Source organism: Pecten maximus, chromosome 18, assembly GCF_902652985.1.
Source record: "Pecten maximus chromosome 18, xPecMax1.1, whole genome shotgun sequence".
Lineage (NCBI taxonomy): Eukaryota > Metazoa > Mollusca > Bivalvia > Pectinida > Pectinidae > Pecten > Pecten maximus.
The window spans coordinates 1,409,675-1,425,665 of NC_047032.1; the positions used below are offsets into that span (position 1 = coordinate 1,409,675).

At 36.8% G+C, this 15,991-nt stretch overlaps 1 protein-coding gene across 2 annotated transcripts in view; it reads left to right on the forward strand.

Annotated features, from left to right (window-relative positions):
* Positions 1-15,991, forward strand: part of LOC117317151 — a 43,839-nt gene that overhangs the window by 20,468 nt on the left and 7,380 nt on the right. For both annotated transcript variants that reach the window (XM_033871949.1, XM_033871948.1), the window contains 12 exons: positions 1,585-1,684; positions 3,689-3,810; positions 5,216-5,469; positions 5,962-6,384; positions 6,735-6,884; positions 7,992-8,157; positions 9,148-9,304; positions 11,555-11,714; positions 12,478-12,594; positions 13,136-13,252; positions 13,515-13,730; positions 14,537-14,700. In XM_033871949.1, coding sequence (XP_033727840.1) covers positions 1,585-1,684; positions 3,689-3,810; positions 5,216-5,469; positions 5,962-6,384; positions 6,735-6,884; positions 7,992-8,157; positions 9,148-9,304; positions 11,555-11,714; positions 12,478-12,594; positions 13,136-13,252; positions 13,515-13,730; positions 14,537-14,700 — 2,146 coding nt within the window. The remainder of the gene's footprint in view (positions 1-1,584; positions 1,685-3,688; positions 3,811-5,215; positions 5,470-5,961; positions 6,385-6,734; positions 6,885-7,991; positions 8,158-9,147; positions 9,305-11,554; positions 11,715-12,477; positions 12,595-13,135; positions 13,253-13,514; positions 13,731-14,536; positions 14,701-15,991) is intronic.

Genomic DNA, 15,991 nt, shown 5'->3' on the forward strand with positions numbered 1-15,991 from the left:
AGTTTATTGTCTATAGAGAGCTTATTGTCTATAGAGTTTATTGTCTATAGAGAGCTTATTGTCTATAGAGAGCTTATTGTCTATAAAGAGCTTATTGTCTATAGAGAGCTTATCGTCTATAGAGAGTTTATTGTCTAGAGAGCTTATCGTCTATAGAGAGTTTATTGTCTATAGAGAGTTTATTGTCTATAGAGAGTTTATTGTCTATAGAGAGCTTATTGTCTGCAGATAGTTTATTGTCTATAGAGTTTATCGTCTATAGAGAGTTTATTGTCTATAGAGAGTTTATTGTCTGCAGATAGTTTATTGTCTATAGAGTTTATTGTCTATAGAGAGTTTATTGTCTAGAAAGCTTATCGTCTATAGAGAGTTTATTGTCTATAGAGAGTTTATTGTCTGCAGATAGTTTATTGTCTATAGAGTTTATTGTCTATAGAGAGTTTATTGTCTAGAAAGCTTATCGTCTATAGAGAGTTTATTGTCTATAGAGAGTTTATTGTCTGCAGATAGTTTATTGTCTATAGAGTTTATTGTCTATAGAGAGTTTATTGTCTATAGAGAGTTTATTGTCTGCAGATAGTTTATTGTCTATAGAGTTTATTGTCTATAGAGAGTTTATTGTCTATAGAGTTTATCGTCTATAGAGAGTTTATTGTCTATAGAGAGTTTATTGTCTATAGAGAGTTTATTGTCTATAGAGTTTATCGTCTATAGAGAGTTTATTGTCTATAGAGAGTTTATTGTCTAGAGAGCTTATCGTCTATAGAGAGTTTATTGTCTATAGATGTATATAGTTTATCGTCTATAGAGAGTTTATTGTCTATAGAGTTTATTGTCTATAGAGAGCTTATTGTCTATAGAGTTTATTGTCTATAGAGAGTTTATTGTCTAGAGAGCTTATTGTCTATAGAGTTTATTGTCTATAGAGAGTTTATTGTCTAGAGAGAGCTTATTGTCTGCAGAGAGAGCTTATTGTCTATAGAAAGAGAATTGTCTGTAGAGAGCTTATTGTCTGCAGATAGTTTATTGTCTATAGAGAGTTTATTGTCTATAGAGAGTTTATTGTCTATAGAGTTTATTGTCTATAGAGAGTTTATTGTCTAGAGAGCTTATCGTCTATAGAGAGTTTATTGTCTATAGAGAGCTTATTGTCTATAGAGTTTATTGTCTATAGAGAGTTTATTGTCTAGAGAGAGCTTATTGTCTGCAGAGAGAGCTTATTGTCTATAGAAAGAGAATTGTCTGTAGAGAGCTTATTGTCTGCAGATAGTTTATTGTCTGTAGAAAGCTTATTGTCTGCAGAGAGCTTATTGTCTATAGAAAGCTTATTGTCTGTAGAGAGCTTATTGTCTGCAGATAGTTTATTGTCTGTAGAAAGCTTATTGTCTATAGAGAGCTTATTGTCTATAGAAAGCTTATTGTCTGCAGATAGTTTATTGTCTATAGAAAGCTTATTGTCTGCAGAGAGCTTATTGTCTAGAGCTATTTGTCTATAGGGTTTATTGTCTAAAGCTTATTGTCTAAAGCTTATTGTCTAAAGCTTATTGTCTATAGAGCCAGTGAAGTCATCAGTTTATGTTACAGGAGACGATGCCGACCTGAGTTATGAGGATGACCAGAATGACTCGGATTACGAACCTCCAGACCAACTTTACTGTATATGTAACCAACCCCACGGTAACAGGTAAGAACCTCAGGTAGATGACAGCGCTACTTATTATATCTCCCACTGAGTAAAGAGGGCAGATTTCATTGATGACAGGGATGGGGGTATATATCTCCCACTGAGTAAAGAGGGCAGATTACATTGATGACAGGGATGGGGGTATATATCTCCCACTGAGTAAAGAGGGCAGATTACATTGATGACAGGGATGGGGATATATATCTCCCACTGAGTAAAGAGGGCAGATTACATTGATGACAGGGATGGGGGTATATATCTCCCACTGAGTAAAGAGGGCAGATTACATTGGTGACAGGGATGGGGATATATATCTCCCACTGAGTAAAGAGGGCAGATTACATTGATGACAGGGATGGGGTATATATCTCCCACTGAGTAAAGAGGGCAGATTACATTGATGACAGGGATGGGGATATATATCTCCCACTGAGTAAAGAGGGCAGATTACATTGATGACAGGGATGGGGGTATATATCTCCCACTGAGTAAAGACAGCAGATTACATTGATGACAGGGATGACAGGGATGACAGCGCTACTTATTATATCTCCCACTGAGTAAAGAGGGCAGATTACATTGATGACAGGGATGGGGGTATATATCTCCCACTGAGTAAAGAGGGCAGATTACATTGATGACAGGGATGGGGGTATATATCTCCCACTGAGTAAAGAGGGCAGATTACATTGATAACAGGGATGGGGGTATATATCTCCCACTGAGTAAAGAGGGCAGATTACATTGATGACAGGGATGGGGATATATATCTCCCACTGAGTAAAGAAGGCAGATTACATTGATGACAGGGATGGGGATATATATCTGTGAACCCTCTCTTTTATTCATCCAATTACTTCAGTGTGTTTGTATTCTATATAAGTCTGTAATCATAACTAATGATATACGAGTGTTTGGCCAGTATATATGTATTTACTCTGTCGTTCATGACGAGTGTTTGTCCAGTATATATGTATTTACTCTGTCGTTCATGACGAGTGTTTGGCCAGTATATATGTACAGTGGAACTTCGTTAACTCGAACTCGGATAACTCGAATACCCTGCTTAACTCGAAGTACCTCGTCGGTCCGGCCGAATTCTCTCTTTATCTTAGTAAAGAAAACTCGGAAAACTCGAACTCGGAAAACTCGAAGAACTCGGATAATACGAAGTGAAAATTTGGTTCCAACAATAAAAATCCTATTTGAAATGATAGAATAACTCGAAGTATAATTTTCGTCGATCGGTGGTAAACGCCGACATTTTTTAAGAGCTAAATTCCGTTTGTAATACTGAACATGTCGGCACTACTAACCTACTTGCTATTATAAGTGTTTCATAAATTATAATGATTATATAATGTTGACAAATATTGACCAAACTTTTCACCAAAAATGATAACTCGCTTAATTCGAACACTCGGATAACTCGAAGTTTTTTCGTGGTCCCGTCAACTTCGAGTTATCGAAGTTCCACTGTATTTACTCTGTCGTTCATGACTTGATTTTTGCCGGGTTACAAATTAAATTTTGCTGTAATGCATACAACCTGATTTTAATTAGCTGTTTTGACCTGTCCTGTTGACCTGATTTAATTAGCTGTTTTGACCTGTCCTGTTGACCTGATTTAATTAGCTGTTTTGACCTGTCCTGTTGACCTGATTTAATTAGCTGTTTTGACCTGTTCAGGTTTATGACCTGATTTTAATTAGCTGTTTTGACCTGTTCAGGTTTATGACCTGATTTTAATTAGCTGTTTTGACCTGTCCTGTTGACCTGATTTTAATTAGCTGTTTTGACCTGTCCTGTTGACCTGATTTTAATTATCTGTTTTTGTCCTGTTCAGGTTTATGACCTGATTTTAATTAGCCTTTTTGACCTGTCCTGTTGACCTGATTTTAATTAGCTGTTTTGACCTGTCCTGTTGACCTGATTTTAATTATCTGTTATTGTCCTGTTCAGGTTTATGACCTGATTTTAATTATCTGTTTTTGTCCTGTTCAGGTTTATGATTTGTTGTGACAAATGTGAAAACTGGTACCATGGGAGCTGTGTTAACATGACCAAGGCTCGCAACAAGGAAATGGAACAAAATGGAGAGGAATATATTTGTCCAGTTTGTACAGGTAAGGAATATACACCTGTCTTGTTTGTACAGGTAAGGATTTCACCTGTCTTGTTTGTACAGGTAAGTAATACACCTGTCTTGTTTGTACAGGTAAGTAATACACCTGTCTTGTTTGTACAGGTAAGTAATACACCTGTCTTGTTTGTACAGGTAAGTAATACACCTGTCTTGTTTGTACAGGTAAGTAATACACCTGTCTTGTTTGTACAGGTAAGTAATACACCTGTCTTGTTTGTACAGGTAAGTAATACACCTGTCTTGTTTGTACAGGTAAGGAATTCACCTGTCTTGTTTGTACAGGTAAGTAATACACCTGTCTTGTTTGTACAGGTAAGGAATTCACCTGTCTTGTTTGTACAGGTAAGGAATCCACCTGTCTTTTTTTGTACAGGTAAGGAATTCACCTGTCTTTTTTGTACAGGTAAGGAATTCACCTGTCTTGTTTGTACAGGTAATTATAAGGAATCCATCTGTCTTGGTTGTACAGGTAATTATAAGGAATACACCTGTCTTGGTTGTACAGGTAAGTAATACACCTGTCTTGTTTGTACAGGTAATTATAAGGAATCCATCTGTCTTGTTTGTACAGGTAAGGAATCCACCTGTCTTGGTTGTACAGGTAAGGAATCCATCTGTCTTGGTTGTACAGATAAGAAATCCACCGTTCCCCTTCCTATTGTCTCCCTTGACACTGCCTCACTTTTGGCCTTTATTTGAGCATACATCTATGTGAATAACGTTTTTGTAAAGTCCTGTCCTCTAGCTGGGACAAATCACGGTCAATTTTGGGAGTGGTATAACTGGTTCGCCCGTTGTCAGTATACTGTGACCAGGTGAGGTGTCCTGCTGGGTGTCTTCATCTGTATGTTTCAGTGAGATATTACTATAAAGCCGACTTTTAGATTGGGTTATCAGAAGGAGAAAAAACATGAACATACTGGAGGCTAAAACACACATATATAATACTTTGGTTTATTTTGTTAAACATCCTATTAAAAGCCATGGTCATTGAAGGACGTGTCAGGTTTTGGAGATGGATGAAAGCCTGAGTACCCGGAGAAAAACCACCGGCCTACGGTCAGTACCGGGCAACTGCCCTACGTGGGATTCAAACTCGCAACCCAGAGGTGGAGGGCTAGTGTTAAAGTGTCGGGACACCTTAACCACTCGGCCACCGCGGGGTAGAGGGCTAGTGATAAAGTGTCGGGACACCTTAACCACTCGGCCACCGTGGTCCCAATACATGCATGCACCTTGCACACTCAGGAGGCGTTCTTAAATGACCATGGCTGTTGATTTGACATAAAACAATATAAAGCTGACCTTTGGGAATGATATTAGGATAGAATTGTCAACTTGATTTAGATATATACACGATATAGCATTTAATGTAATGTTTACAGGTGAATACAAAGGTCCCAAGTTAATAGCTAGGGAACCAGAAAAGAAATCTTCAGAATCTAAAAAAATATTAACACCCAAATCAAAAGAGGAGGGAATAAAGAAAGAGACAACACTGCCGAGAATACCTAAAAAGGAAAAAAAATTGGAGAGTTCTTCAGTCAAGGGAGAGAAGCCTGTTTCGTCAAAGGAGTCCCATCACCATGGTAGCGAACACAGGCATCGGTCTTCGTCGAAAGATGGAAAAAGTGTTGGAGTAAGTTATTTCTATTTCCACCATGAAGCGGTCAGGGGCTTGTTTCCGGGTATCCGGTGGTCTGTCTGTGACAAATAGTTGTGTATTTTATCATAATTATGTTGATACTTGTATGAAATTTCTAAGGGGGTCAAAATCAATGTTTCCTTATTTGATTTTTATTCGACAAATCTCACGTTTGTGTAACGTTTGCAACATTTTGTTTTTGGTTCCATTTACATTGAACTGTAGCAGGGGCATACTCGAGTTTCTGTAGATTTTATCACATTACATATAAGACAATGATAACGATTTGAGGTTGATTTGGTTTCAACGTCAGGAATGATGTGATATATATGTTAAATCTTGACTAACGTAACTTTGATCTTGTTATTATGGCCTGGTTTGTATCATTTGTTTACAACTCTCAAATGTTGGGAAAATCCTCATTCGCCAATGCAAAATTGTATTTCTATTGACAGCAGTATTATGTGAATTTGTTTGTTCATGCAGGATAAATCTCATTCGGACAGAAGGTTGTCAGATGATAAGTCTAGAGCGCGACATCACGACCGACATCACAGCTCAGAACGCAGACATTCATCAGACGGGAAATCAAGAGATAGACGTTCTTCATCGTCAGGTCACCACGATGACAGGACAAAACACAAACAAAGCCATCATTCTGTTCATAAGTCTTCAGATTCTCACAAACGTGACTCAAACCCTGCACATCACACAGGACAGAAATCATCTAACTTACACAAACTTGACTTAAGTCGGAAGAATGTTTCGGGTCAAAGTATAAAATCTCCTGCCGTAAAGTCGCCGGGGATCAAATCTCCCGATGTCTCTTCTCCTAATAGACCCCATGGTGATGTAAACAGGAGGCTGTCGTCTGGAGGAGTAGGGGACAAATATCTGAAAAATATTAAGGTGAGAAATGTGATTTAAACAGTAGTAGTTTAGAAATATGTCGCAACTGGATAGCTGGATTTGTCAATTAATCTGGTTTGATTCTGTTTGTGACATCACGATCATGACTGACTGATTTCCTCACTCAACTCTAGGCTATCTTTATAAGTATGCATTGTGACTCGTCTATTCTATAAGAAGATGTTTATAATTTATGTAACATTGGTTAAGGCTGTATGCTACATTATTGAAAATGTCTTGACAGGAAAAGAGAACTCTTAATTGTGACTGTCTATCCTATAAGAAGATGTTTATAATTTGTGTAACATTGGTTAAGGCTGTATGCTACATTATTGACAATGTCTTGACAGGAGAAGAGAACTCTACAGAAGTGTGTGGGGCCCGGCTGTAAAAAGGATGCAGTGTATGGCACAGTGTATTGCTGTACCGACTGCATCATCAAACATTCCGATGAGTCGCTCAAAATCTTACGCAAGGACCAAGAGGAACAGGGCATTAAGGTTAATCAAATTTTCCAAATGTTTTGTTGTCTGAATTGGGCCAAAGGACCACGGTGAGATTATGATAACCATACTGTAGCGTCTGTACATCAACAATTTCCTCAAACTACTTTTTCTTAACCACTGATTGAAATTTACCTAATTTGATAGAAAAGCATCCCTTGATGGTTTTCAAAGAAAAAAAAAAGAAGAGAATTTCAAAAAAAAGAGAATACAAAATAGTACAAATATTACTTAAATCTCATGGCGATTGATACACAGGTCCTTTAGACCTGTTGTTAGCTGTTGCTCTATAGACTGACCATAGTCAGAGGGAGAATTTATATAAAATGTAACAAGGTCAAGCATAGGGTCCATTAACAATCCATCTGTCATCTTTTCAGTTGATGGTCTGACTATCAAAAATGGCTGTAGGTGTTTGATAAAATTTGGTTAAGATGCCTTGCCCATATGTACAGTATAAAATGTACTGTATTATGCTCAAATGTGGAATACATTTAATAGTAAGATCCATCTTGTCCAATTAAACTATATTTCATGAAACAAAAATTTAGAAGACTTGAACAATGTTAATACATGTATTATGGTTGTGCGTTTACACAGATTTCTTACTTTCTTGCATAGTAATGATATCTGTCGGACTGTTTTTTAGTCCCCTGCTTTTTGAAAAACGGGGGACTTTAGGTTTACCCTCCGTCCGTCTGTCCGTCTGTCTGTACGTCCGACTGTCTGTCTGTCTGTCTGTCTGTCACACAACAGTTGTCCGGACAACTTCTTCTAAAGTACTACTCCGATCTTAACGAAACTTGGTATACATGATCAGTATCGGTTGAGGCTTGTCCGGACAACTACTCCTAAAGTACTACTCCAATTTTAACGAAACTTGGTATGAATTATCAATATAACATGTAGTTAAAAAAAATGGGAAATAAATAGGTGCACTCCTAGGTGTGGCAGGGGATTTTGTATTGCTGTTGTAATACTCTCCATCCTTGTTTCTGTTAAATAATTTACTATTCAAATAGAAATCATTCGAATGAAAGATAAAAGTGTCTGTACAAGTTTACATATATAATATCCTATTTTGTGATCATTTCTTTATTTCAGTTAAAAGACAAAGCTGAGAGGAAGGTGTGTGTCTTGGAGAAAAAGACCGGGCGAATTCTGACAGGCAATAATGCTCCCACAGAGGCCAATATCAAGATATGGCTGGAGAGTCATCGGTCCTTTGAAATCCTCTGTCCCACAAAGAAACCATCGTCATTCTATGGAAGTAAGAACCTCAAATAACAGTGTCATTTTAACCAAAATTAATTTGTCAAGGTCGTATTTGATATTGTCTTTGTCTGTCACAGATAAAGAGAGAGAGAAAAAGAAAGATTGCGAGAAACATATCACTAAGTTACTGTCATAAATCTGTCACAGATAAAGAGAGAGAGAAAAAGAAAGATCGCGAGAAACATATCACTAAGTTACTGTCATAAATCTGTCACAGATAAAGAGAGAGAGAAAAAGAAAGATTGTGAGAAACATATCACTAAGTTACTGTCATAAATCTGTCACAGATAAAGAGAGAGAGAAAAAGAAAGATCGCGAGAAACATATCACTAAGTTACTATCATAAATCTCACAGATAAAGAGAGAGAGAAGCAGAAAGATTGTGAGAAACATATCACTAAGTTACTGTCATAAATCTGTCACAGATAAAGAGAGAGAGAAAAAGAAAGATCGCGAGAAACATATCACTAAGTTACTGTCATAAATCTGTCACAGTTAAAGAGAGAGAGAAAAAGAAAGATCGCGAGAAACATATCACTAAGTTACTATCATAAATCTGTCACAGATAAAGAGAGAGAGAAGCAGAAAGATCGCGAGAAACATATCACTAAGTTACTATCATAAATCTGTCACAGATAAAGAGAGAGAGAAGCAGAAAGATCGCGAGAAACATATCACTAAGTTACTATCATAAATCTGTCACAGATAAAGAGAGAGAGAAGCAGAAAGATCGCGAGAAACATATCACTAAGTTACTATCATAAATCTGTCACAGATAAAGAGAGAGAGAAAAAGAAAGATCGCGAGAAACATATCACTAAGTTACTGTCATAAATCTGTCACAGATAAAGAGAGAGAGAAGCAGAAAGATCGCGAGAAACATATCACTAAGTTACTGTCATAAATCTGTCACAGATAAAGAGAGAGAGAAGCAGAAAGATCGCGAGAAACATATCACTAAGTTACTGTCATATATCTGTCACAGATAAAGAGAGAGAGAAGCAGAAAGATCGCGAGAAACATATCACAGAAAAAGAGAAGCAGAAATGTGAAGAGTCTAAGGAAATGAAGAAAGCTGATGAAGGTCCAGATCCTGTTCGACTCAACGTCAGAAAGTCTCTTAGAGATGCCCTCACTCACAGGTAAGGAAATCTACTATGGATACGACTTCATCTCTGGGGCCGCGGTGGCCGAGTGGTTAAGGTGTCTTGACACTATAGCTATATCACTATAGATAGCCCTCCACCTCTGGGTCGTGACTTTTAAGCCTTTGTGGGGCAGTTGCCAGGCTTTCCTCCACCTCCAAAACCTGGCACGTCCTTAAAAGACCCTGGCTGTCAATAGGACGTTAAACAAAAACAAACCAAGCAAACCAAACTCTGGAATTAATGGTTATCCAGAGGGATGAGGCCCAATAGGGGAAATCCTTCTACTGTAGGAATGACAGTTTAATCCATATTTTGGTCTGAAGCATCCTGGGATGAGGGGGACCAATTATGTTTAAACAGTGGGTCTGACTGAGAAAAAACATATTTATATGATAACTCAATGGGAATGTTTTGTCATAATTACTGAAATATCCAGGTGAGCAATACAGGCACTGTGGGCCTCTTGTTTTTTTCTCTCTTAATGAACATTAATGTTATGACAATCCAGAGTAGAATGGGTGTTATTTCCTTATATGGAGACAATTTTACCTCCATCTATAACACCACTTCCGCTTTAATCCAATATGGCTGATATTAAAGCATTCGCTTCAAACACCTATTCAACATCTTAGTGCGAGATTTTACTTAAATGTCTAAGATATATTAAATGGAATGCTACTGCATTATCAACAGGGTGTGTATTTCAGTAATTTAGAGTAAGAAATCTATAAGAAAAAGGCCAATAAATCAAACAAAATGATAATTCTTATTGTTACATGCACATAGTTGCTATTTATAGCCTAGACTTACTTAGCCTAGAAGGTATTGTAAGGGAGGTAACTGAAAGATTTGAGGAAATCGAAAGTAGAATCAATTTGATTGGCTGGCTGTCACACAACTTTTTGAATGAAGTTAACACTGAAAGTGACAGGTAACTTGGGCAATATTCAGATAATAATGAATTTTATGGATATGCTTGGTTGAAAGTTGTTGCGTTGGAAATACTGATTGTATATGTAACAGTTGTACAATTACATGGCTTCAATAAGGGTGTGTGGTGTGTGGAGACAACAATAAGGGGGTGGGGTGTGTTGTGTGTTGAGACACAACAATAAGGGGGTGGGGTGTGTTGTGTGTTGAGACACAACAATAAGGGGGTGTGTGTGTTGTGTGTTGAGACACAACAATAAGGGGGTGGGGGGTGTTGTGTGTTGAGACACAACAATAAGGGGGTGGGGGGTGTTGTGTGTTGAGACACAACAATAAGGGTGTGTGTGTGTTGTGTGTTGAGACACAACAATAAGGGGGTGGGGGGTGTTGTGTGTTGAGACACAACAATAAGGGGGTGGGGGGTGTTGTGTGTTGAGACACAACAATAAGGGGGTGGGGGGTGTTGTGTGTTGAGACACAACAATAAGGGGGTGTGTGTGTTGTGTGTGGAGACACAACATCCCAGACTGTAGTGAATTGTAGAAATCTAGACAAATCTGCTGTTGATAAAGGTATAAACAAGAGGTCTATAAATAGTGTTGAATCGGAAATTAATAATTAACGGGTTAAGTTTACAATTTATTACCTGTTATAGAGAATAAATCATTATGATAAAGTTCCAGGCTATTATGTCATATCAAATTACTATTCAGTAGCATATGTTGAGGCCGGATTGGCAGTGTAAGCTTCCTCGGCCTTTAGGGAATATAGTGAGCATATAAGTGCACTCTTTACATATATGGCTGTAATCCTTAAAGGGCCTCTTGTATTAATACATTATGGTGCAAAGTTTTAGAAAATTAAAGTCAACTTTCCAAGGTCACTGGGTCAAAGGCAAAGGATATTTGGTTCCAAAGGTCAAGGACAAAGTGGATCTCGAGACTATAACCAGGTTCTTGGTGGGGGAGGTATTTAAGATTTAGATAAAACAAATTAAATCAAGCAAAAGATGTTGGTGGTCCAGATTTGGTAGTGATAGGGTAAAGGCTAGGGTTAGGGTTGGGAGGGGCAAGTCAAAAAGTAGGAAAATATTTGTAATAAAGCTTATTAGAGAGTATTTTGCTTAAATTACTGAAATATTCTGGTGAGCGATGCAGGCCCTCTAGGCCTCTTCTCTGGTGCTTACAGTACACTGGTATGGACCTTTTTAAGCTGTTTTAAGGTGATTTTTAGGGTTTTGATGGTGAGGTAATCCTACAAACATGACGAGAGATTCTATTATTATCACACTTCCCTGATAATGTTTATCTGTAGGGCTGGTAAGGCAGACGACATCATGCTGTCCAACAGCGAGATCAAGTCACTAGCACTGAGTGTGGAGGGAGAACTCTTCAAGTGTTTCAAGGATACAAACACCAAGTATAAAGCCAAGTACCGCAGCCTCATCTTCAACCTCAAGGACTCCAAAAATCAGGTAAAGCTTGGAGGCAAAATTTCCCATTTTAGCATGAAATTTGTAAGTCAAATAAGAGGTCTGGCCCTCAGTTCATCCATCTGTCCACTAATATTGTTCTTGGCTGTTAAGTATTTAAGAAAAGATATGCGGTCACTTACACGACCACGTGGGTTTTCGACAAGTATTCCTGTTTCATCCCATACTTAGACCCCCTCATAACGCTTTCATCCAGGCCAATACAAATTAATATATGTTATAGCTTGTTTCACAATTGTTGTAAAATGATAAATATAAGTTATAGCTTGCTTCACAATTGTTGTAAAAGGATTAATATAAGTTATAGCTTGTTTCTTAATTGTTGTAATGTGACTGATATAAGTTATAACTTGTTTCACAATTTTTTTTTATTAAATAAGAACTCAGCTGAATAAAGGTAAAGGTCACTGGGTCAAAAGTCAAGGTCACATTTTGTAAACTTCATATTAGGTTTCCATTGGTCCCTAGTTGTGCTCATTTGATTTTGAGTCAGAAAGCAAAATGGCTTACAGTTGAAGTTTAGCTTTGGTATTTTTCATTCACAGAGAATTCTTCTTTAATATTTCTCTTAGATTTCATATGTTCTCCTTGTTATCAGATCAGTAATAGAGACAAAAATAGAACAAATAAAGATAGTTCAATGTTAGGCACCAATATCCCTGCTGTTAATGTTCTACTCTTTGATATGGTGATTAGTTTTAATTTTGGTATCTCTATGTTATATGTGAAATGTTTCTGTTTTTAGGGTTTATTTAGGAAGGTTTTGTCTGGAACTATCAAGCCATACCGACTCGTAAGAATGACTGCTGAAGAATTGGCCTCTAGGGAGTTAGCCATGTGGCGGGAGTACGAAACTAAACATGTAAGTAATTCATTCGAATACTGTAAATTTGTTTGTCTTTTGTCTAAGTTCCTAGTAAGGTTGGTATCTTTAATAATGCTTAAATCATGTGCATCTTCACATCTCCACAAATTAATTTGTATCCATTAAAATTCAGATAATGTACATAAAAAGTGCAAGTTTTGATATCCTATGAGTCTGTCTATCAATTGAATTTTAATGCAACGTAGTTTATTCCTCTTATATATTTAACAATGCACATGATAATGATAACAGATTGACAGGTTTTAAGGTCATCTGGCCAGAAGGGTTAGGTTAACCTATAACCTATACCCTATAACCTATAACCATCGTTGCCTACCATCAATTTTCAACTTCTTCTCATAAACCCCTGAATAAATTTCAGTGAATTTTTGCAGAAACCTTCCAAGGGTCAAATTGACTGAAATATTTCCTCGGGTGACTTTAAGACCCATGGGCCTCTTGTAAACATTATGTCTGATAGCTGTCTAATCATAACAGATTCTTATTTACAATCTCATAGCCTGACATTTCTCTGTAGAATCTGGAGATGATCGAAATGACAGAGAAAGAACACATGAAAGAACAGCACACGATCGTGAAGAAAACTCACAAAGGGGAGGTCACTCTGGAGGAGGAAGACTTAAGTACACTGGATGTATGTAACAATTTTCTTTTGAAATTTGTGTCTGATTTGAAATCAGCCTTTACAGAAATCCTTGGAATTAACTCCTGAACTAATATGTTGTACTAAAATCCCTTTTGGTATTGAATTTGACAGGATCACATCATTTCAAGGAAAACAAAGAACTAAATTTGAGGACCATGTCATTGTGGTAGACTAGGCTAAGCTTGTAAATACAGTCTAATATTATTATAAATGAAGTATTTAATAAAATTGTCTTTAATTTGCGATGTAGTCTAAACCAGAGGTCAGCAAACAGAAGTCTGAAACGACGGAGGATGCCCCTAAGGCGGATATCTTGTCTGAGCTGATCGTCAATGATACCACCTCCCAGCACAAACAACATTTGTTTGACCTCAACTGTCAGATCTGTACAGGAAAGATAGCACCACCAGCGGAGCAGGAACCAGTCTCTAAGAAAGTGAAGGTTGCCCGCAGACCCACTGTGGAGGTAAAAGTCAGTGAACTATTGAGTTCACACAGAAACACAGAACATTGCGATTAGTAACAGAAATGTCCTCCTATGACAAAATGTGTTTTTAGTTTTCTCGGCTCTGCAGCATGTTAATTTTAGCATAAAGGGCAGGTTAGCTTATGGTATGGTGTGTTGTTCATCTCTCCGTCAACTTTCTTTTAAACTGCAACTAGTCCTGAAGGATTGAACGAATTTGGATAAAATTTTGTCTGGAGCATTATTGGACAAAGGAGATCCAGTGTTGAATAAATGTCTGTGGCTCCCTTACGGCTGGAGAGGCAGAACCCAATATCGGAAATATGGCCAATTCTTCAAAATTCTACTTCTTTAACGTTGATATGATTTGGTCCAGATTTGGTTTTAACAATTGTTGGCAGATGTTGCTGAAAATATTGGAAAATATTTGTCATATAACTAAAATGTTATTTTGCCATGATTACTGAAATATGCAATTGAGTGATGCAGGCCTTCTTGGCCTCTTGTTAATCCTGCAATGCCTACTTGTGCACCAAAATAACTAAAAATGAAAATGTGAAAGCACCTTCGAAATTCTGGACTTTGCCAAATTTATATTTTAAATGCCCAGAAGTTGGTTTCATTAGTTATTCATGCCTCTGCCACCAAAATGACACTGCCTTCCATCTTGGAATAGCAAATCCTAAAACAGTTCTTCATTTAAATATGATTGCGGCTATAGAGAGCATCGTACGCCTTATGTAAGTATAAATATTCACCCTTGATTTTGCTGAATATATACATATACTGTTGCTGTAAATTACTAGGATTCAGAAGAAGACGATAAAACTGAGGCAGTGTCGACCAAGAAAACAGTTGAGGAGCAGAAAAAGGCGGAGCAGGTGGTGAAGGAAGTGTTGAAGGCTATACAGAAGGCGAAGATTCAGACTGACAAAACTCCACCCATAGTTGACTCCACCGTCACTGTTGGGTGGGTATTTTCTCCTCTTCTCATTGGTTATAATTTAAATTCTCTGATTTCATTAATGTAAAAAGTGTAGTGAACTTTCTTTCTTGACTGTAAGTTTTGGTTTCTGTTGAACCATCAGGTCATCGGTACCACTGTATAGTTGGTAAATTCAGGAGGCCTAATAGAGCTTGGGTTTTCCCATCAGGAATTCGTTCATACAGATTGAATTTTGTCAACGTCACTTAGTCAAAATTTCACACATCTAGTACAGTCAGTATAAAGGTGTAAATATCAGCTGGCTTTAATGACCACAAATAGTGAAATTCAATATCCTGCAACTATTAAGTAGATCTATATATACTGCTATTTAGTGGATCTATATATACTGCTATGTGGTAGATCTATATATAATGTTCTTTAGTAGACCTATATATACTGCTATGTAGTGGATCTATATATACTGCTATTTAGTAGATCTATATATACTGCTATTTGGTAGATCTATATATACTGCTATTTGGTAGATCTATATATACTGCTATTGAGTGGATCTATATATACTGCTATTAATAGATCTATATATCCTACTATTAAGTAGATCTATATATACTGCTATTAAGTAGATCTAGACATACTGCTATTTAGTAGATCTATATATACTGCTATTGAGTGGATCTATATATACTGCTATTTGGTAGATCTATATATACTGCTATTTAGTAGACCTATATATACTGCTATTTGGTAGATCTATATATACTGCTATTTGGTAGATCTATATATACTGCTATTTAGTGGATCTATATATACTGCTATTTGGTAGATCTATATATACTGCTATTTAGTATATCTATATATACTGCTATTTGGTAGATCTATATATACTGCTATTTGGTAGATCTATATATACTGCTATTGGGTGGATCTATATATACTGCTATTTAGTAGATCTATATATACTGCTATTAATATATCTATATATACTGCTATTTGGTAGATCTATATATACTGCTATTTGGTAGATCTATATATACTGCTATTTAGTGGATCTATATATACTGCTATTTAGTGGATCTATATATACTGCTATTTAGTGGATCTATATATACTGCTATTTAGTAGATCTATATACTGCTATTTAGTGGATCTATATATACTGCTATTTGGTAGATCTATATATACTGCTATTAATAGATCTATATATACTGCTATTGAGTGGATCTATATACAGTGCTATTGAGTGGATCTATATATACTGCTATTTAGTGGACCTATATATACTGCTATTGAGTGGATCTATATAAACTACTAT